Here is a 24,639-nt window from a genome sequence, read left to right as displayed (position 1 = left end):
AATTTGTGTAGTTTGTAAGCAAGCAGCTTACATTACATTACATTCTCATTACATTACATTCTGGTCCCCAGATCTGCAGTTTTCTTACAGTGTTTCTTGTGTTTAGGATTTGGATACACAGACCGCACAAACGCCATCTGCGGCACAAGAACTTACATGGCCCCAGAAATGTTTATGGATATTGGATATGGCATGGCAGCCGACTGGTGGGCCCTTGGAATCAGTATATACGCTATGCTCATGTATGAGGTAAAGACAATTTCTTTATTTTCAGTCTACATTGGTAAATCCTTGCCCTGTCATTTCATAGCGAGACTAAACATAGTGTAATAATTTGTCATATATAAGTGTAATATATATTGTAATCTCCATGTTTACAAGCATAACTTCCCATATTATTAGTAATAATACATAGTGTGAATATTATAGCATTTGGCTTCCCTTTGTCAGATATAAGAGATACCATGACAGATGTATAGCTCAGATACAGAGGCTGCTAAATGGATATTGTGACAGATCTTTCAGAAATGTTCTTTTACTAAAGAAGTCATGATTTTCTTTTTCAGTTACCATTCAACAATGAAGATCAGAATGAGCTAGAGAACAGCATCCTTTATGATGAAATCGAGCTGCCAGAAGAACTATCAGAGGATGTCTGTAAATTAATATATGAAGTAAGTTCAGCACATCAGTGTCATGTGACTTTATCAAGCTGTTATGCTAAGGGAATACACATAATAATATAATCATTTTCACAATATCACTATGTCCTTTAGTGTGCTTTAGTGGTAGTTTTAGCTTTTAACTGAATATTGAAATGCGTATTACCCCAGTGATCTCAAAGAGACAGGCTGTGAACATCAGAAGCAGCGATTACCCACAAATATAGGGGGATGTTAATCATAATTCAGTATCACTTAAATATGTAACTTAATCTCTGTTGTTTTGTTTTTTGTAGCTCTTGGAAAAAGATCCAGATTATCGCCTCGGATCTGGTGAGGCTGGTGCTGAAGTGATCAAAGCGCAGCCCTTCTTCAGAGTAGGTTTCTATTCTACTCATTTTAATTTACTGACAGAAATGCATTATTCAATACTGATAACACTTTAATGTTTTATTCAACATCATTTTTTCTGTAGGCTCCTTGTGCTTTATAATTTTCCAGCAATTTTAGTTTTTGGAACAGATACTCATTGTGAAATATCTCCTGTCTTTTAGGATATTGACTGGGAACAACTATTACATAGAAAAACAAAGCCTCCATATGTGTTCAATAACCAAGGCCATCTGAAGAGCTTCAATAGCCCTGAATGCCAAGCTCCAGCATTGACAACATCTGCTGTAAAGATCCCATCAGAGCTGCAAGAGGCATTTAGAGAATTTGATTATACACCTGACTGAATATCAAATAATGGTAGGTATGGACGGGGTAGGTGGGGGGTCAGTCCATGTCTATATGGACAGAAGTCCAAGTCATATAAAGTTAATGTGAGATGTCCCAACTCAACAAGTTCTAAAAGAGAAGGCTCATGTTGGAATATTCTTCTTCTTGTAGAGGAACATGGGGAATAGAAATGTAATGTAAAGACATAAGCAAATACTTTTATGGCAAAATGATAAAAAGCATGCAAATACACTGTTATGATAGATGTAAAAAAGGTTTAATTTCTGGTGTCAGTAACTCTTTAAGGCACAATTAACCCAGCGAGATTTGTAATGTGTTTGTGGTACTAAATACGGGACAACAAGCTTTACAAATAGATGTATGAAAAGTATGAAATATAAAGTATATCATAAAGTCACCTGCAAAGTGGAAAAACCCTTCATCCTTCTTATTAATTTATAATCAGCTCATAAGTTGCCTTTTAGATGTAATTCCTTCTGTGATTTTGTTTTTCAGATGTGAGATGGAGCAGCGACAGTCAAAGGGAATCTTATTTAGAGAGGAATATCATGGATCATATTTCATACATAACGTGCTTGTTGTATTCACTGTGTACATAATAATACAAATAAATTATATTTTTATTCAAAAATATGATCTGTGTATTTATTAATCATTTGGGTGGATACATTTGCATCAGTTACTGGCCAATGGGAGCTCACAATGGTTTTTAGGATCCCTGTAGTCCTGTCCTTTGGTTTAGTCAAAGAAACCCGTTCTCCTCCGGGGGTAGCTTATCAGAAAATTGCAAACAGACCAGGAGGAGCTCAGGAGTAGACAGCAAGAAAGAAAGAGAAAACCTGCACAAAGATGCTTACAAATGTTAGCGGCCATGTTTGCATCTTTTTGACTGATTAAAGCATGTAAAGCCTTGCAGAGCTTTCCATTAAGTTCAATTTAGCTTATTGTGTTTTGGGGGAAAAATAGCATTACCCAAGCCATGTTGTGCTATAGTCTAAAGGAAAAGCACAAAGCCAGGAGTAACAGAATATACACAGGCTTGTGCAACAATTAGGGGGTTATATATTTAAGTCCCAAAAATTCAACCTTTTGACTATAAAATCCGAATTTTTAGTAAAAAAAAATGGAATTTTTTTGTGATTTATTATACCCTGAGGATGGAAAAAGTTTGAATCCGAAAATCCGGCATCTCAGACCTGCCAAGGTTGTATATAAGTCAATGGGAGAAGTCCCAAAGATATTCTGATCTGTGCTGGGTTTTGTAAAATAATCCAAAATTTTCAGGAACAATACAACAGAAATTATTTTTCAGGCCGAAAATCAAAAAAATTAGTAGAATTAAAATTTTTCGGGTTTTTCCCCGCAGTGTTCCAAGCAAGTTCCACCATTTCAGCCCTCCATTTTCTATATTTTGGGCACATACTTGTTAATACTTGCCTGTGTACTGCAAAATCCAGGATATTTGAGTAAATGGCTGCACTACTGAAAAGGTGTATTGTAACTATACAAAATTAGAGAAGTTAAATGAACGTATCACAAAGAAATACCAATTGTCATCATTCTTATGTTTCAACTGTTCTCTCGCCCTTTAGATTGTAAGCTCTTGTAAACAGTGCTCTCTCATCATTTCATTCTGTGACCCTTGTTTGTTACATTATTGTAAGTCCCCTGTTTGTAATCAGGGCCGGATTTACATAGTGGGTGCCCCTAGGCCCACTACCGTTCATCACCCCTGTCCCCTCCAGGGGGACAGGATCAATGGGGATTGGTGCACGGAAAATTAAAAAAATTATTGTATCTCCAGCGCATCCCCAGTGTTTCTGAACCAATGTGGGTGTGGTTGGGCAGCATGCCGCCCCCCTAAAATTCTGCCGCCCTAGGCCCGGGCCTAGGTGGCCTTTCCACAAATCCGAGCCTGTTTGTAATAGATACATTTACAACGCTGCATAACTTGCTGGCGCTATATATAAACAATGTTAATGAAAACATTGCACAATTAAACAAAAAGTCATTCTAAGCAACTTTCCGTTGATTAAAGTGTTTTAAGGTTTTCAAAGCCATTTCTAAATGAAACTGCCAGTGGATTATCTGCCTCCTGGTTCTGTGTTTCAACAGCAATTACATTTTCTTTCATTAGGCAACTCTGTGTTTTGGTTATCCATCCCATTATATCTGATTCATTCCTCTGTGTGTCCATAAGTTTAATGGAAGATTTCATCAATTCCCTTTCATCATGTAACCCTTTCATCATCCCTTGGTGTCAGAGTTACACTCTACGTGTGGTGCTTACCTGATGGCACGGGACAAACCTGAGCCACTCCGCAGTGGTATTGGGAGAGACTGGGTACCTGGTACTTATTAGTGCAGTGCCTCCACCTAGTGGGATCCGGGAATGCACCTACAGGTGGCCCCACTAGGACACAGAAAATAATGCACACACGGTATTTGGTAAACTGAATAACTGTTTATTGAAAATAAAAATAAGTAAAGGGGAAACTTATACATACAACACTCCTCACAAGTGGCCATGGGGCCTCACTAACTAACTAGGACCAGCACAAAATATCTCTCTAACTAAAGAAATAAAGTTCTTTACTCAGTCCCAGACACACAGTCTGTGCAATCTTCTCTTTGCTATGGATAATGACAATACTCACATGCCAGGCTCTTAGGATACTGTACAATCAGTCTTCAGGCGAGTCAAGCACTTATGGACACGCAGTGTGACTCCAGCCCCTTTGGATGCTCAGATGGGAATCTCCTGCTCGTTGTTCCTCCAGTCTGGATTCCTTTCACACTCTCTGTCTCTCCAGGCACTGTATCTGGCTTCCATGTGACACTTAAATGCAGTTTATAACTCCACAATGACTTTCAAGCTTACAGTAAAGCCTTAAACAGTTTCAGGTTTATTTTGGGTTGTGTTGTAACATTTGTCAGGCCCCCATTAGCCAATCACAAGTTTAGAGATATATGAATAGATGGCTTTAACAGTCACCTCACTATAGTTACAGAAAAAGCCTCAGCAGTAAAGAAAAATTCACCCCTAAACATCACCTGAACTGGTCTTTACATTGGAAACCATCATCCAATGCACTGAGCTACTGTAAAGGGACAGGCACACAGTTCAAGAATTTTTACATTGCACGAAGGCACACTATCTATTTTACGTTTACAATAAACTAGAAAAATTAAACTGAAGAACAGCTGTCTCTGAGCAATGCCATACTGTACTGATGGGAGTGTTGTCACTGAACAAATCAGTGTGGTTATCACAAGGATATTATCAGAATAACTTTGCCCTCTGCAAGTGAACTGGTACCAAACCTGTGACTCTAAATATAACACTTAAAGAGGGAGTTGGTCACAGCAGGAGAAATATGTTCAGCCTGTGTTCTTCAAGCTGCAGCTGAACTATAACACCCTGAACTCCCCTTGACAGACAAGTGCTTTAGAGCAGCAACAGCTGGGGGGGGGGGTCTGCAGGTTATATGCATTTTAACCCCTTTCCTTTTTAGCAGCTTGGACCTCTATGGCATGAGTAGGGTATGAGTGCGGAAATATGGCATGAGTACAGAAACGACAAAAGGAGCAGTTGTATGGGTAATTTTATGTATTAATTATGCTTCTTCTACTCTAATCACACAATACAGCTCCTTACAAAGCAGATCCAAGATTTCCATGGGCAGCAAACTAACACACGCCTAGAGTCAAGGGGAAGAATACTACTGTGCTATTTTAATGTCACCCTTTGAATAGAAAGAAAATACAGGGCAAGAGGCTACAACTGTCAGGGCCGCCATAGGGGGGACAGGGGGTACAAGTGTCCCGGGCCTGAAGCCGTGCGGCCATTTCTGAAGTCCCGAAACACCGAAATGCGGAAGTGCCAAAAGTTCAGAATTCCCGAAGCGGCGAAAAGACCCGAAGCCACGAAAACAGCCGAAGTCGAACTCCCGAAGCAGCGTAAAGATCCGAAGTCATGAAAACAGCCGAAAGTCCTGAAGTGGCGAAAAGAGCCAAAGTCACAAAAGGAGGCGAAGCTGAAGTCCTGAATCCATGAGTTCAATTCTACTTTGTTTTTTTTAATCCCCTGGCCAACAATTTATTATTTAATACTCTATAGGCCCTTGCCACCAATGTTTTTTTTTTAAAATAGGGGGGCCCTGTCACCACGTTTTTTTTTAATTATAAGTAGGCCCTGACCATCAATAGCTTTTCATAACTTGTGTGTGTGTGTGTGGGGGGGGGGGGTTTACCTTTTTTAGCACTGATGTCTGTGTGGGCTTTTAACTGTTGTGTGGAGTGGGCCGGATCTGGGGTGAGAGTTGGGGTCTACAGGGCCCCCGAAAATGTTGTTGTACGGGGAGCTGCGATTTCTAATGGCAACCCTGGCTGTCATATTAAGTGGCCAGAAAGTACAGGGCAATGTTGTGGTATGTGAATATCAAAACTACTCTAATAAAGGTATTTTTGTAAGTTAGGCTGGTCCTTCCTGATTACATTTTTTTTTATGGGGGTGGAAGCTGTGCAGCATATTCTGCAGTAAATCAGTAGGCATTTGTTAATAAGGCACAACTATATATCTGTTAATAAGCACAACTTTAAGTTTGTAGCTTCGTAAACATAAGGAAGATTTAAATTTACTTTTAAACACAAATGAAAATAATCTGAATGAAAAAATACCGAAGTATGGAATAGTAGTTGAAAAATGTCATTTCGAGCCAGCCAGGAGTCGAACCTAGAATCTTCTGATCCGTAGTCAGACGCGTTATCCATTGCGCCACTGGCCCTCTGACATGTAAATAGAGTTAGATTCTTTCTTACAAAGTATACATTTTGCAGCTCTCATTGGTTGCTTTGTTCTCACGTGGTATGGCGAGCAGGCGGGCTTGTTGCTGTCACGCATTCTGAAAGCCGGCTACCGCATTAGGCCCCGCCCACTCTAGTATAAGCGCCCTGATAGGTTATCATTTCTGCTTGTAAAACTTAGCCGCTACTTTCATTGACTAGTTTCTGCTCGCAGAGAAGAAGTGCTCCACCCTCAGCAACCTCGGTTAAATCATCATTGGCCGATCCGAACTGAGAACTGGTAGCACGCGTGGAGTTGAATTTTGCAAGATGGCGGCAGGTGACGGAGGCCGTGTGTCCAGCGGTAGAGATGTAGCCTGCGTAACAGAGGTTGCGGACACCCTGGGGGCGATGGCCAACCAAGGGTGAGCTGTCCGCTATAAGTGCTATTGAGATGTACATACGACACGTTAGTGCAGTCACCTGTGCGCTGGTCTGTAAATAGTTGTTCCTTTCATTCACACAGCAGCCCCTGTGCCCACTATCTCCTGTGCCCACTATCTCCTGTGCCCACCAGCCCCTGTGCCCACTATCTCCTGTGCTCACTATATCCTGTGCCCACTATCTCCTGTGCCCACTATCTCCTGTGCCCACTAGCCCCTGTGCCCACCAGCCCCTGTGCTCACTATATCCTGTGCCCACCAGCCCCTGTGTCCACCAGCCCCTGTGCTCACTATATCCTGTGCCCACTATCTCGTGTGCTCACTAGCCCCTGTGCCTATCAGCCTCTGTGCTCACTATATCCTGTGCCCACTATCCCATGTGCCCACTATCTCGTGTGCTCACTATATCCTGTGCCCACTAGCCCCTGTGCCCACTAGCCCCTGTGCCCACTAGCCCCTGTGCCCACTATCTCCTGTGCCCACCAGCCCCTGTGCTCACTATATCCTGTGCCCACCAGCCCGTGTCCACCAGCCCCTGTGCTCACTATATTCTGTGCCCACTATCTCGTGTGCTCACTAGCCCCTGTGCCTATCAGCCTCTGTGCTCACTATATCCTGTGCCCACTATCCCATGTGCCCACTATCTCGTGTGCTCACTAGCCCCTGTGCCCATCAGCCCCTGTGCTCACTATATCCTGTGCCCACCAGCCCCTGTGCTCACTATATCCTGTGCCCACCAGCCCCTGTGTCCACCAGCCCCTGTGCTCACTATATCCTGTGCCCACTATCTTGTGTGCTCACTAGCCCCTGTGCCTATCAGCCACTGTGCTCACTATATCCTGTGCCCACTATCCCATGTGCCCACTATCTCGTGTGCTCACTATATCCTGTGCCCACTAGCCCCTGTGCCCACTAGCCCCTGTGCCCACTATCTCCTGTGCCCACCAGCCCCTGTGCTCACTATATCCTGTGCCCACCAGCCCGTGTCCACCAGCCCCTGTGCTCACTATATCCTGTGCCCACTATCTCCTGTGCTCACTAGCCCCTGTGCCTATCAGCCTCTGTGCTCACTATATCCTGTGCCCACTATCCCATGTGCCCACTATCTCGTGTGCTCACTAGCCCCTGTGCCCATCAGCCCCTGTGCTCACTATATCCTGTGCCCACTATCCCATGTGCCCACAATCTCGTGTGCTCACTAGCCCCTGTCCCCACTAGCCCCTGTGCCCACTACCCCCTGTGCCCACTATCTCCTGTACCCACCAGCCCCTGTGTCCACCAGCCCCTGTGTCCACCAGCCCCTGTGCTCACTATATCCTGTGCCCACTATCTCGTGTGCTCACTAGCCCCTGTGCCTATCAGCCTCTGTGCTCACTATATCCTGTGCCCACTAGCCCCTGTGCCCACTAGCCCCTGTGCCCACTATCTCCTGTGCCCACCAGCCCCTGTGCTCACTATATCCTGTGCCCACCAGCCCCTGTGTCCACCAGCCCCTGTGCTCACTATATCCTGTGCCCACTATCTCGTGTGCTCACTAGCCCCTGTGCCTATCAGCCTCTGTGCTCACTATATCCTGTGCTCACTAGCCCCTGTGCCCACTAGCCCCTGTGCCCACTAGCCCCTGTGCCCACTAGCCCCTGTGCCCACTATCTCCTGTGCCCACCAGCCCCTGTGCTCACTATATCCTGTGCCCACCAGCCCGTGTCCACCAGCCCCTGTGCTCACTATATCCTGTGCCCACTATCTCGTGTGCTCACTAGCCCCTGTGCCTATCAGCCTCTGTGCTCACTATATCCTGTGCCCACTATCCCATGTGCCCACTATCTCGTGTGCTCACTAGCCCCTGTGCCCATCAGCCCCTGTGCTCACTATATCCTGTGCCCACCAGCCCCTGTGCTCACTATATCCTGTGCCCACCAGCCCCTGTGTCAACCAGCCCCTGTGCTCACTATATCCTGTGCCCACTATCTTGTGTGCTCACTAGCCCCTGTGCCTATCAGCCACTGTGCTCACTATATCCTGTGCCCACTATCCCATGTGCCCACTATCTCGTGTGCCCACTAGCCCCTGTGCCCACTAGCCCCTGTGCCCACTAGCCCCTGTGCCCACTATCTCCTGTGCCCACCAGCCCCTGTGCTCACTATATCCTGTGCCCACCAGCCCGTGTCCACCAGCCCCTGTGCTCACTATATCCTGTGCCCACTATCTCCTGTGCTCACTAGCCCCTGTGCCTATCAGCCTCTGTGCTCACTATATCCTGTGCCCACTATCCCATGTGCCCACTATCTCGTGTGCTCACTAGCCCCTGTGCCCATCAGCCATTGTGCTCACTATATCCTGTGCCCACTATCCCATGTGCCCACAATCTCGTGTGCTCACTAGCCCCTGTCCCCACTATCTCCTGTGCCCACTATCTCCTGTGCCCACTATCTCCTGTACCCACCAGCCCCTGTGTCCACCAGCCCCTGTGTCCACCAGCCCCTGTGTCCACCAGCCCCTGTGCTCACTATATCCTGTGCCCACTATCTCGTGTGCTCACTAGCCCCTGTGCCTATCAGCCTCTGTGCTCACTATATCCTGTGCCCACTAGCCCCTGTGCCCACTAGCCCCTGTGCCCACTAGCCCCTGTGCCCACTAGCCCCTGTGCCCACTAGCCCCTGTGCCCACTATCTCCTGTGCCCACCAGCCCCTGTGCTCACTATATCCTGTGCCCACCAGCCCCTGTGTCCACCAGCCCCTGTGCTCACTATATCCTGTGCCCACTATCTCGTGTGCTCACTAGCCCCTGTGCCTATCAGCCTCTGTGCTCACTATATCCTGTGCTCACTAGCCCCTGTGCCCACCAGCCCCTGTGCTCACTATATCCTGTGCCCGCTATGCCATGTGCCCACTATCTCGTGTGCTCACTAGCCCCTGTGCCCATCAGCCCCTGTGCTCACTATATCCTGTGCTCACTATATCCTGTGCCCACTAGCCCCTGTGCCCACTAGCCCCTGTGCCCACTAGCCCCTGTGCCCACTAGCCCCTGTGCTCACTATCTCCTGTGCCCACTATCTCCTGTGCCCACCAGCCCCTGTGCTCACTATATCCTGTGCCCACCAGCCCCTGTGCTCACTATATCCTGTGCCCACTATCTCGTGTGCTCACTAGCCCCTGTGCCCATCAGCCCCTGTGCTCACTATATCCTGTGCTCACTAGCCCCTGTGCCCACTATCTCCTGTGCTTTCTAGCCCCTGTGCCCACCAGCCCCTGTGCTCACTATATCCTGTGCTCACTATATCCTGTGCTCACTATATCCTGTGCTCACTATATCCTGTGCCCACTAGCCCCTGTGCCCACTAGCCCCTGTGCCCACTAGCCCCTGTGCTCACTAGCCCCTGTGCTCACCAGCCCCTGTGCTCACTATATCCTGTGCCCACCAGCCCCTGTGCTCACTATATCCTGTGCCCACCAGCCCCTGTGCTCACTATATCCTGTGCCCACCAGCCCCTGTGTCCACCAGCCCCTGTGCTCACTATATCCTGTGCCCACTATCTCGTGTGCTCACTAGCCCCTGTGCCCATCAGCCCCTGTGCTCACTATATCCTGTGCTCACTATCCCCTGTGCCCACTATCCCCTGTGCCCACTATCCCCTGTGCCCACTATCCCCTGTGCCCACTATCTCCTGTGCTCTCTAGCCCCTGTGCCCACCAGCCCCTGTGCTCACTATACCCTGTGCTCACTATACCCTGTGCTCAATATACCCTGTGCCCACTAGCCCCTGTGCCCACCAGCCCCTGTGCTCACTATACCCTGTGCTCACTATACCCTGTGCTCACTATACCCTGTGCTCACTATACCCTGTGCTCACTATACCCTGTGCTCACTATATCATGTGCTCACTATACCCTGTGCTCACTATACCCTGTGCTCACTATACCCTGTGCCCACTAGCCCCTGTGCCCACTAGCCCCTGTGCTCACTATCTCCTGTGCCCACTATCTCCTGTGCCCACCAGCCCCTGTGCTCACTATATCCTGTGCCCACCAGCCCCTGTGCTCACTATATCCTGTGCCCACTATCTCGTGTGCTCACTAGCCCCTGTGCCCATCAGCCCCTGTGCTCACTATATCCTGTGCTCACTAGCCCCTGTGCCCACTATCTCCTGTGCTTTCTAGCCCCTGTGCCCACCAGCCCCTGTGCTCACTATATCCTGTGCTCACTATATCCTGTGCTCACTATATCCTGTGCTCACTATATCCTGTGCCCACTAGCCCCTGTGCCCACTAGCCCCTGTGCCCACTAGCCCCTGTGCTCACTAGCCCCTGTGCTCACCAGCCCCTGTGCTCACTATATCCTGTGCCCACCAGCCCCTGTGCTCACTATATCCTGTGCCCACCAGCCCCTGTGCTCACTATATCCTGTGCCCACCAGCCCCTGTGTCCACCAGCCCCTGTGCTCACTATATCCTGTGCCCACTATCTCGTGTGCTCACTAGCCCCTGTGCCCATCAGCCCCTGTGCTCACTATATCCTGTGCTCACTATCCCCTGTGCCCACTATCCCCTGTGCCCACTATCCCCTGTGCCCACTATCCCCTGTGCCCACTATCTCCTGTGCTCTCTAGCCCCTGTGCCCACCAGCCCCTGTGCTCACTATACCCTGTGCTCACTATACCCTGTGCTCAATATACCCTGTGCCCACTAGCCCCTGTGCCCACCAGCCCCTGTGCTCACTATACCCTGTGCTCACTATACCCTGTGCTCACTATACCCTGTGCTCACTATACCCTGTGCTCACTATACCCTGTGCTCACTATATCATGTGCTCACTATACCCTGTGCTCACTATACCCTGTGCTCACTATACCCTGTGCTCACTATATCCTGTGCCCACTAGCCCCTGTGCCCACTAGCCCCTGTGCCCACTAGCCCCTGTGCCCACTAGCCAGCTTCGAGGCAATAATATGTGCTCAAGGGTAGTGAGTACCGTATAAGGGCACACAGGTTTGGCCTCTTTCGTTCATGGGCTCTTGGTCCCAAAAATAACACTACAGTACAGACTCTACATTGCATCTAGCTCAATAAGCTTTGTTTCCACATGGCCTGAAATAGTGATCCATTGCATGTTAGCAACAGTGACATGTCATTGACATAAACACAATGCATGTTTATTACAGGACTCCAAATGGTTTTGCCCACTTTCTGTTCTGCATCACTTCTTACACACAGTGCTTTCTGTCTGTTGGAATATCAAAGCTCCTAGGTAGGGTTGCCAAATTCTGCTACAAAACCAGCCCAAAACTAGCCAAGAGGCACTTCAAAAGTAGCCCAAACTTAGCACAATATGTGCAGTGAAAAAAATAAATGAATATATATGACAATACTCCTTTTTTAAATTTTTCCATGAAGCAAAATGGGACAGATATAGAGAGAGAGAGAGAGAGAGAAACCGGCACTCACGAAATGGAGGTCAAGCGTGCCTGGGTGCAGTCCAAGATCGGTAACATCAATTAGAAGTGGTAAAGATCGCACTCACAGGTCTTAATATTGAAAAAGAAAATTTATTGTGGACAAGTATGTACTTGTCCACAATAAATTTTCTTTTTCAATATTAAGACCTGTGAGTGCGATCTTTACCACTTCTAATATATATATATATATATATAAAAAGAACAAATCTGGTGCACAATGATAAAGAGAAACGCATGTGTGCTGGTCAAATGTCCATGATAATTATATCCAAAAAATACAGCCGCACCAACAGGACTTTTATGAAAACAAACAGTGCTTTTTATTCAACGTTTCAGCCCCGTACTTGGGCCTGAGGACAGCCCAAGTACGGGGCTGAAACGTTAAATAAAAAGCACTGTTTGTTTTCATAAAAGTCCTGTTGGCGCGGCTGTATTTTTTGGATATATATATATATATATATATATATATATATATATATATATATATATATATATATATATATATATATATATATATATATATATATATATATATATATATATATATATATATATACACATACAATTTCAATAAATATTGGTAAAACAGGTAAACCTACAGACATTTAGGTGGGCAGCAAATTTTTTACAAAAATTTTCTGAAATTAAGGAAACTCACCAGAAAATACCAGACGGGAGACTGGGGTACAGAGCACAAAATCTGGTAACCCTCTGTCTTCTACTCAAGTCAGTCCCATTGCATGCTGGGTATTGTAGTCTTAAATGAAACTTGGCAGTTGAAAAATTGTTAATCAAAAACTACATTACCCAACATGCATTAGGAGACACAGGCTTTGTACATTAGGGCAAGAAAAAACTTTGGCTAGTAAGGACAAACCAGCCAAAGGCCCAAAAAGTAGCCCAAATACGTACCTTGGCTAGTTTGTACTTTCAAAAACCTGGCAACCCTGCTCCTAGGCCTTATGTAGCCCTTCAGGTGGCCATACAGCGGGTGATAACTATTGTCAGAGGCAGAACTGCAACTGCTGGAAGGCCTGAACATGTCAGTATTTCCCCCCAGCCTCCAACTCACAGTTCATCTTTAAGTTTTTATTTGTTGGCTTCCTCATCATTCTCTGTTGATTCACCTGAGTCACTTGTTTACATGATGCATTGGCAAAGGAAGTTTTCAAACCTGCCTGATTGGTGAACTAACTACTATCCAAAGCATTAAAGGAGAACTAAAGCTTAACTAAAGAACTAGGTTAGAAATGTTGTACATTCAATGTTGGGCTTCTGTACCAGCTCAAGGCAACCACAGCAGTAAAGATCTGTGTCTCCAAAGATGTCCAAGTAGCTCCCCATCTTCTTTTCTGCAGATTCACTGCACATGCTAAGTTACTGAGCTTAGGGAAAATATACAGTACACATAGAATATACATGTCACAGTATAAGGCTGATTAGTCACTTTTTTTAATATGGTGACAAGTTTAAAGTCCTGGATAATTACTGCTATTGTGAAGCTAAAACTTTAGGCTGGTGCAATAAATTCAGTATATAAAACATGCCATTTTTACGGTTTAGTTCTCCTTTAAGGTATCGGTCTGGATCATCCACCAAAACTAGTATGAGAGGTCATTCTCAGAATAGTCAATTAGAACATAGGACTCCGGAGAACCAAAATAGTTGTTCAGTGATTCATTTTATTCATACAGTGCACGACATGTTTCGAGCCAACTAGCTCTTCCTCAGGTGCTAGTTGGCTCGAAACATGTCGTGCACTGTATGAATAAAATGAATCACTGAACTACTATTTTGGTTCTCCGGAGTCCTATGTTCTAATTGAGTAAGTCTGCAGGTCTGGCGGGGCCCTGACTCTGAAGTGGAACCAGACATAATAACGAAAAAGGATTACATCATCCATAAGAATATATCATTCTCAGAATAGGTATGACCAGCCATGGGTGTCTCCACAGGAAAATTTCCAGGGGGGTGGGCAAGAAAGCTAATATCACATAGGGTAAAATCCCACTGAAGATGAACCTATTCATGACAATGTAGAAGATAACCAAATTAAAGCTCCCCATAGACGCAAAGATTTATCTTGCCGAACGACCGATTTTAGGGAAGTCCAACCAATCCTTCGAAATTATCGTGTGGTTAGTGGGATTCGAATAATCGAACATCTTACGATTTTTCGGCCAACATCTGTCTGGAAATTGATCGGCCAGGTCAAAAAATCTTTGTCGGTCCCAGTGCAATCTGTCTATGTTTGCAGGGCCAAGCAGGCAGCTCCCCTTTGTTTTCCTGGCAAATTGGTCTTTTTAGTTGATGGACAATTCGTACGGTCGTTCTGAGATAATCGTGGTCTCACGACGATGATCGGATCTTTTAAAAATCTCAACATATATCGCCAGTTTAAAGGGCATGTAAAGGCAAAAAAAATGAAATCCCATTTTTACTTTCTTTAATGAAAAAGAAACCTATCTCCAAAATACTTTAATTAAAAAATGTGTACCATTTTTATAGAAAAAACTGACTGTATGCATTGAAATTCTCCCTTCATTTACTGCTGTGGATAGGAATTGTCAGATGGTCCCTAACTGCTGAGCAGGGAAACAATCATACTTATGAACAGCAGGGGGAGCCCTTGCCTTACTTTCCAGCCATGCAGAACTCAGAGCTTTGTTTATGATGATCCCTAAGCAGCCCAGACCACACTGAGCATGTGCACAGTGTCTTAGTCTTGCAAAGATGTATAACAAAGTTACAAGATGGTGACCCCCTGTAGCCAACTTTGAAAGCATGAATTATTTGTTTGATTAGGCTTGTGGTGCAGTAAGTTCATGTTTATATTTAGTATACAAAATACAGCATTTCTAGCCTTATTCTATTTTAGACTTTACATGCCCTTTAAGGCTTGCCTTGGGGTGGGAAGTATAAAACAATGTTTTGTTGGTGGGAATTACATTTACAAACAATTTCTTGGAACTACCTGGAGAAGTCAGGGTGGGGCTTGACATCTGGCAATGTCTGTTTATTATAAATATTAAGTATTAAAAGGCCATAACCACAAAAGGTAAGAAAAAATCCTGCTCCTAAAAATACTATCAAAATATGAAAAAAGAACTTTATTCGCTGAAAATGATATATAATAACATGCCATCCCCACATTCTGTGGCCTTATACATATCATGCTCCTAGCAGACATCGTTCACTTCTGTTTTATTAAGCAGAGCAACCTAAGTAAAATCTCTTAATCTTTTAGGGCATAGACATACAGTCAGATTCGGGGAGATTAGTCACCCGGCAACAAATCTCCTCTTCTTCGGGGCGATTAATCTACCCGAACTGCAGTGGAAGGCAGTTTGAGAGATTAGTCACCCCGAAGAAGAGGAGTGTACATTGCTCTGTGTTATTGGTTATGTCAGTACTGCTTTTTACAGTTATTATTGCAATTGTATTGCCATTGTGTAAATCATTGTGTGCGCTAGGGACAAGTAACACCAAATATTTATTAATGTGACTTTACATAACTTCTTTTCTATTTCTGTCTTGTATGCGTTGGTGTAATATCTGTAATATGAACATTCCTGCACCCTGTCTATGTTGTTCAGTAGAGCGTATTATTAAAATGTATTCCTGAATTGCATCCAAAGGCCAACAAAGCAAACTGCAGATATATATATATTTTATTTATCTATATGTATTTTGTGGCCACAGCCTCATTGCACCCCCGCCTAATGGTTTTAAAAATTAGTGGTGAGCGCAACTTTCCCTTGTTTGTTATAGTTATACAGGAGCAGTGACCAGCTCATGTTGTAGCTCCCACCCTTCTCAGCTATAGTCAGGTGATCCCACTGGTGTCTAATAAAAGGACAGCCAAGTTTGGGAGTTTTACTTTGAAAGCAGCAAGTAAGTTGCCGGTAAAACGTAGTCCCTTTGTAAAATGTATAATGAAGCAATAGAATTCTTAATAAATCAGATGAAAATTAAGCGTAGGACTGGCCAGATATGGGATGACTTTGACATAGTTGGCCAGCTTAAATATATTGCAATATATGGACAAACAATCCCTGTTTTGTTTAAAGGGTAAGGCATTTTTCAGTAGCAGTATGCACAAACTGTCTCTGTCTTAAATATATTGATAATGGGTTGAGTGCAGAGGACTCTTGTATTTGTCTATATGTATTTTGTGGTCACACCCTCATTGCAACCCCGCCTAATGGTTTTAAAAATTAGTCGTGAGCACAACTTTCCCTTGTTTTATTTATTTATATATATATATATATATATATAAATATATATTTAAGTTTTGAGCCGAAACGTTGAAATAAATTTGCATTATCTTCTACATGTGGAGCAAGTCCTGAGAGTGCGGTTCTTTTTTGAATTTATATATATATATATATATATATATATATATATATATATATATATATATATATATATATATATGTGTGTATGTATATATGTGTATATATATATATATATATATATATATATACACACATATATATATATATATATATATATATATATATACACATATATATATATATATATACACATATATATATATATATATACACATATATATATACACATATATATAAAAAAATATATATATATATATAATATTTTATTTTTTTATTTTTTAATTAAAATTGGTGGCAAATTTTAAAATGTGCAGACAAAATAAATTCAGGCCATTTTGATTTTGTGATTTATGATTTTGGAGCTTTAGATGAAGTAGCTGGTAGGATTATTGTTGCAGTTCTGTGGCAGCTTTGCCAGCAGATACTTTAATTAAACCCATAGATTATAATTATTAAGGAAAGCACATTTTAGAGTGAATATTATCTTTAACTGGTATATACAAACGTTGTGTATCTTTTTTATTTATTTATTTTTAATTCTAGGTTTGACTTTCTGTGTATGCCGATCTTTCATCCACGCTTTAAAAGGGAATTTTACAAGGAACCAGCAAAATCACGCCCTGGACCACAGACCCGCTCTGACTTGCTGCTTTCTGGCCGAGGTGATCTGCTTTCTGATCTGCATAGATTTCAATGAAATCCATTTGAAGTGATACTGACACTAAAAAAACTACTCTTTACAATATTAATGTACATTAAAAATTGCCTATAGGTCATGTTGATAATTTTTTTTGTCCGATAGACTTGCTTTTGTACGTATTTGTTACTTGAAGTTCCTAAACCTGAGTGTTTTACCCACCTGACTGTCCCATCTCAACCTGTTAGTTATAGATTCTAATGCTAACGGACTACTGCTGCACAAATATGGCAGCCTCCTCATAGAGGAACATGGGGTAAGATAGCTAATGTAAAAAGCATCAGGCAAATACTTTTATGGCCAAATTATAAATAGCTTTTAAAGACATACTATAATAGATGAAAGAAAATATTGCATTTGTGGTGTCTGTATCTCTTTAATATATAAGTGACATTATAAAGCAACATGGGTGATCTACTTACCCAGAGTTACAGCTACAAATATGCCTGGGCTGTAATCTGTATATTCTAGCTGCAGTAAAAAGCAAGTGCCAGTAGTTTTATTTGGTCTGTGAGGGCCTGTTTGTACTTAGTGTACTTGAAATACCAGAGCCGATTTTATTATATCTCGGTCCATATGTCACTACAGTACCTTCTAGCTTGGGGATACCGTCTTTATTATTGCAGTTCTCTTGCACCCCCTGCCTTGAACATCAACCAAACACTGAACATGTAAACCCACTGGCGATATTCCTGTAAACAGTCTTTAGCTGCATTTTAGATAACACTATACCCGTGTTTGTTAAGTGCAGATATTTTTCGGAGAAAAAAATATTTATGAACATATATAATTGATCTTCCTCCTTAGACTGGAATACGTTGATTGTTGGGAAGCTGTCAGACTGGATAAAGACAGATTCTGAAGTGTCCCGAATCCGTAAAACCTCAGAGGCGGTAAGTGGAAGATGGGAAACCATTACACATACTAAATCATATCGGGCTTTTGTGGAATTTCATTATGTTCTCGGATGACCACTGTAGATCCATAAATATACTTGTCATGTCTCATAATGTTTGTGTTGCATGCAAATTCCAGATCTTTTCTTTATTTTATTCACTTCTATCCATCCCTTTCTTTTTACTGTGACCCTTACTCCCACAGGCTATGCAGCAGGAGTTAAATTTCTCTGCATATCTGGGGCTTCCAGCATTCTTGATTCCTCTGAAACAAGAAGACAACAGCAACTTATCCCGTCTCCTTATTAACCACATTCACGTAGGGCACCACTCCACAATGGTAAGATACTACTTGAATCTACACATTTCTTTACATCATATGTAATTATAGACCTTATATTTTGTATTGTTTAATTTATTAGTTCTGGATGCGGGTTCCTTTAATGGCCCCTAATGACCTACGTGATGACCTTATTGAAAATGAACCGATCAGTCTCAGTGAGGAGGATAACAGCGGAGAGGAGAGGACTTGGATATGGTAAGTGTGTCTAATAAGTAAAAACATTGGGTTTTCGTGCCATTTAAAATAAGTTTCCCTTTAAAATGATCTTTTAGTATGACAGAAGAATTCTTGTTTATATTTATTACCCTAGCAACCAGGATGTTGATTTGTTATCAAAATAGAAAATGAACCGTATTGTGCCTATTGTTAAAAAAATAAATAGATAAACATAATGATAAATGTAAAGCCTCGCAGTAAGCCTGTAAGACACAATGAAAAATATTTGAGAAGCTGTCTAGAATAGATCCACCTTAAAGTAAAGTTAATATAAAAATTGAATTTTACCTTTACGGTGCTTACACTTATTTTGTTTTATTCACAGGTGGCACAACTTCCGGAGTCTTTGTGATTACAACAAGAAAATTGCATTGGGTATGCAAATGTTTAATTGGTTTCAGCTCCTTCAGATGTTCAACCTCCTATTGTAATCGTGTTCTTTTCCCATTTGTTCTCTCAGCAATTGAGATTGGGGCTGATCTACCCAGTGGGCATGTTATTGATAGGTGGTTGGGCGAACCTATCAAGGCAGCCTTTCTGCCAACCAGTATCTTCCTCACCAACAAGAAAGGTTTTCCGGTACTGACCAAAGTGCACCAACGTCTTATCTTTAAGCTATTTAAGGTAACAAAATTATGTTCACTCCAGCAGTGAGATTTGATAGTTTTCAACACAGACTAACCTTGATTTTGCTTCACTCTACCAGCTAGAGGTGCAGTTTGTGATTTCTGGTGCTCATCATCATTCCGAGAAGGACCTTTGCTCTTACCTCCAATACCTAGAGTACTTAAGCCAAAACAGTCCTCCTCCAAATGCATATGAGATGTTTGCCAAGGGTTATGAGGATTACCTGCAATCACCCCTCCAGGTAATGTGAGCATGCCTCAAGATGGGGCCTAGTTATGACAACAGACATTATCAGTTAGAACGTGCGTATAATTCTTCTTTTGCTGTAGTTTAGCTTATAATAAATGGATACATATCTAGAAAAGTTTTTTGATTGACGTCCCCCTTTTGCTAACATGACCAGAGAATGCAGATGTGTATATTTTGTTTGTTTCTTTGAATTCTTTTATAATGCAGTTTTTTTTTTTTTATCAATGCCCTTCAATAAAATAAGCTAACATGGTCAGGGCTTCCTTTCATTCATAAGCGTTACATATAGAAAAACATTACTCTCTCATCTTACTTGACAAGCTGAACATTGAAGGGTATTTAGGAAAGCAAATAGGATTTCTTCCCAAATATTTCCCACTAAGCCCCTCTGTTGTTGCTTAAAGCTCTCCAAAATGTATGTTCTTCGTTGCATTCATTCTACAAATTCGGATCATTTTGCAACCTTTAAGGTCACCTGTAAGTTAAACGTTAGTATGTTATAGAATGTCCTATTTCTTGCATCCTTGCAATTGCTTTTCAAGATTTTTTTTATAGGTGTTTTTTTTTTTTTAATTATTTTCCTTCGTCTTCTGGCTCTTTCTTGCTTTCAAATGGGGGTTGCTGAGAGCCAAAAACTAATACTCAGTGAAGTTACAATATAATTGATAATGTTAAATTTTATTTATCTTTCTATTCAGGCTCCCTTATATTCATATTCCAGACTCCTGTTCAAACTAATGCCTGGTTGCTATGATAAATAAGACCCTAGCAACCAGATTGCATAAATTCCAAACTGGAGAGCTGCTAAGCAGAAAGCTAAATAATTGAAAAACCATAACAAATGTAGACCAACTGCACATTGTCTCAATGTCTATATCATGCTAAAAGTTAATTCAAAGGTTTTAACAGCATATCTTGTGTCTGATTTCCCTACTGGGTACCTTGTCATTGATCATTGTGTTTTCTTCTCCCCCTCCCCGTTGGTTGTTAGCCTCTAATGGACAATTTGGAATCTCAGACGTATGAAGTATTTGAAAAAGATCCAGTGAAATATTCTCAGTATCAACAGGTAATGTGTGTGTCAATATCGGGGGACCTGATAGAATGGAAGTGCTAAGCTTTATTTATGCTAATGATAATATACCATGTGTTACAGCGACAGAGCGCACACTAAATGACAACATACTGGTAACATTACAGTGTGTATTTCTATAGCAATTGATATTTCATTATTGTTACTTTATTACTGTGCTTTTTCACCATTGTCAATATATTTTAGGCAGTGTATAAATGTTTGCTGGACAGAGTGCCAGAGGAAGAAAAGGAGACAAACATTCAGTGAGTTGCGAAATTAATGTGTGATGTTCCTATTTCTGGTCTGTCTAGTGCATTGCTAAAGATTCTTCTGACTGTGATTATATACTTTAATTTGCCTTAGAGAGCCCTTATCGGTTTATCCTGTAATCCTCATAAGAGGAAATGAAATATTTATAGAAAGCCTACAGGAGACTGACATAGCTCTTGAATATTTTTTTCTGTCTTTGTAAAGGATAAGCTCTTTAGCACATTCCCTTTGGAAAAAAAAAATGTATGCAACTTTTTCTTTGGCTAACATAACTTCATCAGTAATTCTTTGTTAGGATCCTTATGGTGCTCGGAGCAGGCCGGGGACCCCTTGTGAATGCCTCCCTCAGAGCTGCAAAGCAAGCAGAACGCAAGATCAAGGTGTATGCAGTAGAAAAGAACCCAAATGCTGTGATAACGTGAGTGGGAATAAAAACGTTTTGGCTAGACTATGCTTTATTTAGACTTACAGCTGTACAGTGCCCTTTTTACCTATTATCCTTTTGATCAATGTATCTATCTCAGGTTAGAAGGCTGGCGTTACGAGGAATGGGGCAGTCAGGTGACTGTGGTGTCTGGTGACATGAGAGAGTGGAAGGCACCGGAGAAGGCGGATATTATAGTGAGCGAGCTTCTGGGATCATTTGGAGATAATGAGCTTTCTCCCGAATGCCTGGATGGAGCCCAGCACTTCCTGAAAGGTTAAACATTTGCACAATTAACATGAATTATTTTGCGGATTTCATGAATGTTTTTTATTTTTGTCTCCAAATAATCCCTAGGACTGTGTGAAGATGTTTGTCTCCCCTTTATTTTTTGGCAGACGATGGAGTTAGTATTCCCGGTGAATACACTTCTTACTTGGCACCAATCTCTTCATCCAAACTTTATAATGAGGTACGGGCATGCAGGGAAAAAGACAGAGACCCGGAGGTGAGTATATTTTATATATGAAGTTAGATGTAAATAGATTAAATTATTTTAATTATGCATAATATCGTTTGCTCGCATGCAGTATTGTGCTGTTCACATTTGCAGATTTGCAAATAGTTTCTTTCCTTTCCTATTCTTGCCAATCCCTTTGCTTCCATTTGTGGATATGGCATTTCCCCATTATTGAATGTTTTTCAACATTAGTGATAAAAATCACTAAAGGCACACACCTCTCAATGTATTTAGCTGGTAAAGCTCTGAGAAAGCTATAAAATAAGTTACTTTTATGGATAAAATAGCTTTATGGTAATAAGTATATTAAATGCTGCATTTTTGTCAGTGTGTTCAAAGAAACAGTTCGATACTGCCCTTGTTACATGTTTTTTAATGAATACTTTCGGACAAGGGGTTTATTCTCCGTTTTTTTTGTCGGGTTACCTGCTGAGTTTTTTAAAGTTTAAAATAAAAAAATGGTATTACAAATAGAGTTGGTAAAAAGGAACATAAACTCTACAGCAGTCCAATATAAAGAGAAAAAGTGTAGAATTATGTTCTATATGTTCTATCTCAAAGAAGGCATTGAACGTCAGAAAACCACTAATCTAGAGTCTGATTTGGCAGCTGGCTTATGTTGGGTTTTTTTTTTTTTTATTATTGTATGCTGTTGATTTACGTGTGCTTTTGCTTTTTCCCTATATTTAGGCTCAGTTTGAGATGCCCTATGTAGTAAGGCTACACAACTTCCACCAGCTGTCAGATCCCTTGCCATGCTTCACATTTCACCACCCCAACAAATGTGAGTTAAGAAAGGCGCAAGGAAAATCATAGCATTGCTATAAAGTCTTTTGTTTCATTAGTTCTTCTCTCCTAGATGATGTAATTGATAATAATCGCTACTGTTGCCTGCAGTACAGAGTTGATCTGAACACCGTGTTACATGGGTTTGCAGGATATTTCAACACTGTGCTGTACAAAGATGTGACACTGAGTAAGCATAAACTGCATCACTTTAATTGGGTGGATTCTTTTTTTTTTTCCGCAGTATTTTTTACAATGTCTAATAGCCTATGTCCTCTGCAGGCATTTGCCCTGAAAGTCACTCTCCAGGCATGTTTTCTTGGTTTCCTATCCTGTTTCCTATTAAGGTTAGTAAATCAAACAATTACAGAAGCCCTACAATTTCTGTGTTTGTCCCATCTTTTTTAGCTACTCACTGGAAGTATGAGTTATACAAAAAAGTTATTCAACAATTGCAATATTGTGAATTTTTTTCTGTATTGCTGTATTAACCAATCACTCTATTTCACAGCAACCCATTCCTATGCGGGAGGGTGACACTGTTTGTGTCCGATTTTGGCGTTGTAACAATGGCAAGAAGGTTTGGTACGAATGGGCTGTAACATCCCCTGTGTGCTCCGCAATTCACAATCCTACAGGACGTTCTTACACAATTGGCCTGTGATAGACAAGCTTGAAAGCCATCACATTCATAAGCGACAGACTTGAAGCATACACTGAATGGAAACATTCCATGTGGGTTTGTGCTGCAGAAGGGCAGCTTGCATGGGTTACTATCAGCACTTAGAACTTTGCCTCTGTTGGAGGATTCCTGCAGTTGAACTGTGTGTTTGTTCACAAATAGCTAGCTCTGTTTATTATGTGTTAATAGGAATAATTAATATTAAAAGGTCCCTGAGTTCTAGTTGGCAAATTCATTTATTTATGAAGACATAACATCCAAGAGAACATCTTTTGCTACCTTTGAATACTGGTGAAAGTACAATTAATATTAAATATAACCATGTTTATTTGATTGTGCCTATTGAATGCTTTAACATGTTTTTGAGGCTAGCGGAGATTCAGAATTTTTTAACAGAGTCTATTTCTCTAGAATCAAAAACCATGGGTTCTGCCTGGTGTGTAAAACTATTAATAAATCTATTTTCTAATGAAGAAATTAAGAAATGCACAGATTTTGGTGTAAAGCGGATTATTTTCCACTCCAACACCCCTTAGGATAACAGTGTCATGCAACACCTCCCTCACCTCATTTCAGTGTGTAGTGATACTGCCACTTTACTTTTCAGAGAATCTTTGCACCTGTTATGGAAAGCACAGCAAATCCATCACTTCACAATAGTATAAGGTGAGGGGGTTTTATTGGTTCTTACGTGGAATTAAGTGTAGAAAGAAACAAACAGCTTGTTGAAATAATACATTGACTCATACTGTACCTTTATAGGGCCCTGACTAATTTGAAATCATTCTTCTGTATTGTTCCTATAACATAAGTGGCCTCTCAGCCATGTCTTCAGTTTCTTTGTTCTTCCATGTGGGGGTCACAGGCGATAACTTGGGGTTTTGCCCTCATCAGGAGGCACAATTGAAGAAACATAAGTGCACACCCTGCTTCACTTATTAACACCCCAGTTAATTCTGGCTTAAATAGCAACATAATATATTAAAGGTCACAGTTTCCTGGAGGCACCAACATATACCAGTCCAGACCCAAAAAATAAAATTTGCCTATTAAAAGAACCTAATTCTAAGCAACTTTGCAATATACATTAATTAAACGTTTTATATGGTTTTTAAGTAATTTGTATATAAATATATTGCTATTGAAAGCAGTGTTTGTCTGGCCCTTTCTATTCTCTGCCCTGGTGGTTCTGGCTTTTAAAACAATGTAACACAGACCTGTTTTGCTGGAGGAGACTGGCTTTTGGAACATTGTTAAAAAAGTAACAACCAGGAGTTAAGCAAATGCTGCTTTCAATAGCAATTACATTTACAAATAACTTTAAGCACTAACAATTCTCAATAAATTAATTTGGTAAAGTTGCTTATAATTGTGTTTTCTTTTATTACGCAAAAAATAGTCAAGCAAAATCTC

The 24,639-nt window shown here is 41.8% G+C and overlaps 1 protein-coding gene and 1 non-coding gene across 2 annotated transcripts; one reads left to right on the top strand and one right to left on the bottom strand.

Moving 5' to 3' along the window:
- Positions 1-6,117: 6,117 nt before the first annotated feature.
- On the bottom strand, positions 6,118-6,190 carry trnar-acg. Its single transcript has one exon. It is a non-coding gene; the product is annotated as a tRNA-Arg (tRNA).
- A 216-nt stretch (positions 6,191-6,406) lies between these two features.
- prmt5.S (protein arginine methyltransferase 5 S homeolog) lies at positions 6,407-23,564 on the top strand. The gene is given in 17 exon segments (NM_001091011.1): positions 6,407-6,613; positions 16,985-17,103; positions 17,946-18,031; positions 18,240-18,374; positions 18,457-18,572; positions 18,919-18,968; positions 19,054-19,217; positions 19,300-19,461; positions 20,461-20,538; positions 20,749-20,807; positions 21,110-21,232; positions 21,339-21,514; positions 21,637-21,746; positions 22,449-22,542; positions 22,618-22,734; positions 22,827-22,891; positions 23,056-23,564. Coding segments are annotated over 17 exon segments (1,902 nt in total). The 5' UTR covers positions 6,407-6,518; the 3' UTR covers positions 23,209-23,564.
- The last annotated feature ends 1,075 nt before the right edge of the window (positions 23,565-24,639 follow it).

Source organism: Xenopus laevis, chromosome 1S, assembly GCF_017654675.1.
Source record: "Xenopus laevis strain J_2021 chromosome 1S, Xenopus_laevis_v10.1, whole genome shotgun sequence".
Taxonomy (NCBI): Eukaryota; Metazoa; Chordata; class Amphibia; order Anura; family Pipidae; genus Xenopus; species Xenopus laevis.
The sequence above is the reverse complement of the archived record's forward strand: the minus strand, read 5'-3'. Positions and strand labels throughout refer to the sequence as shown.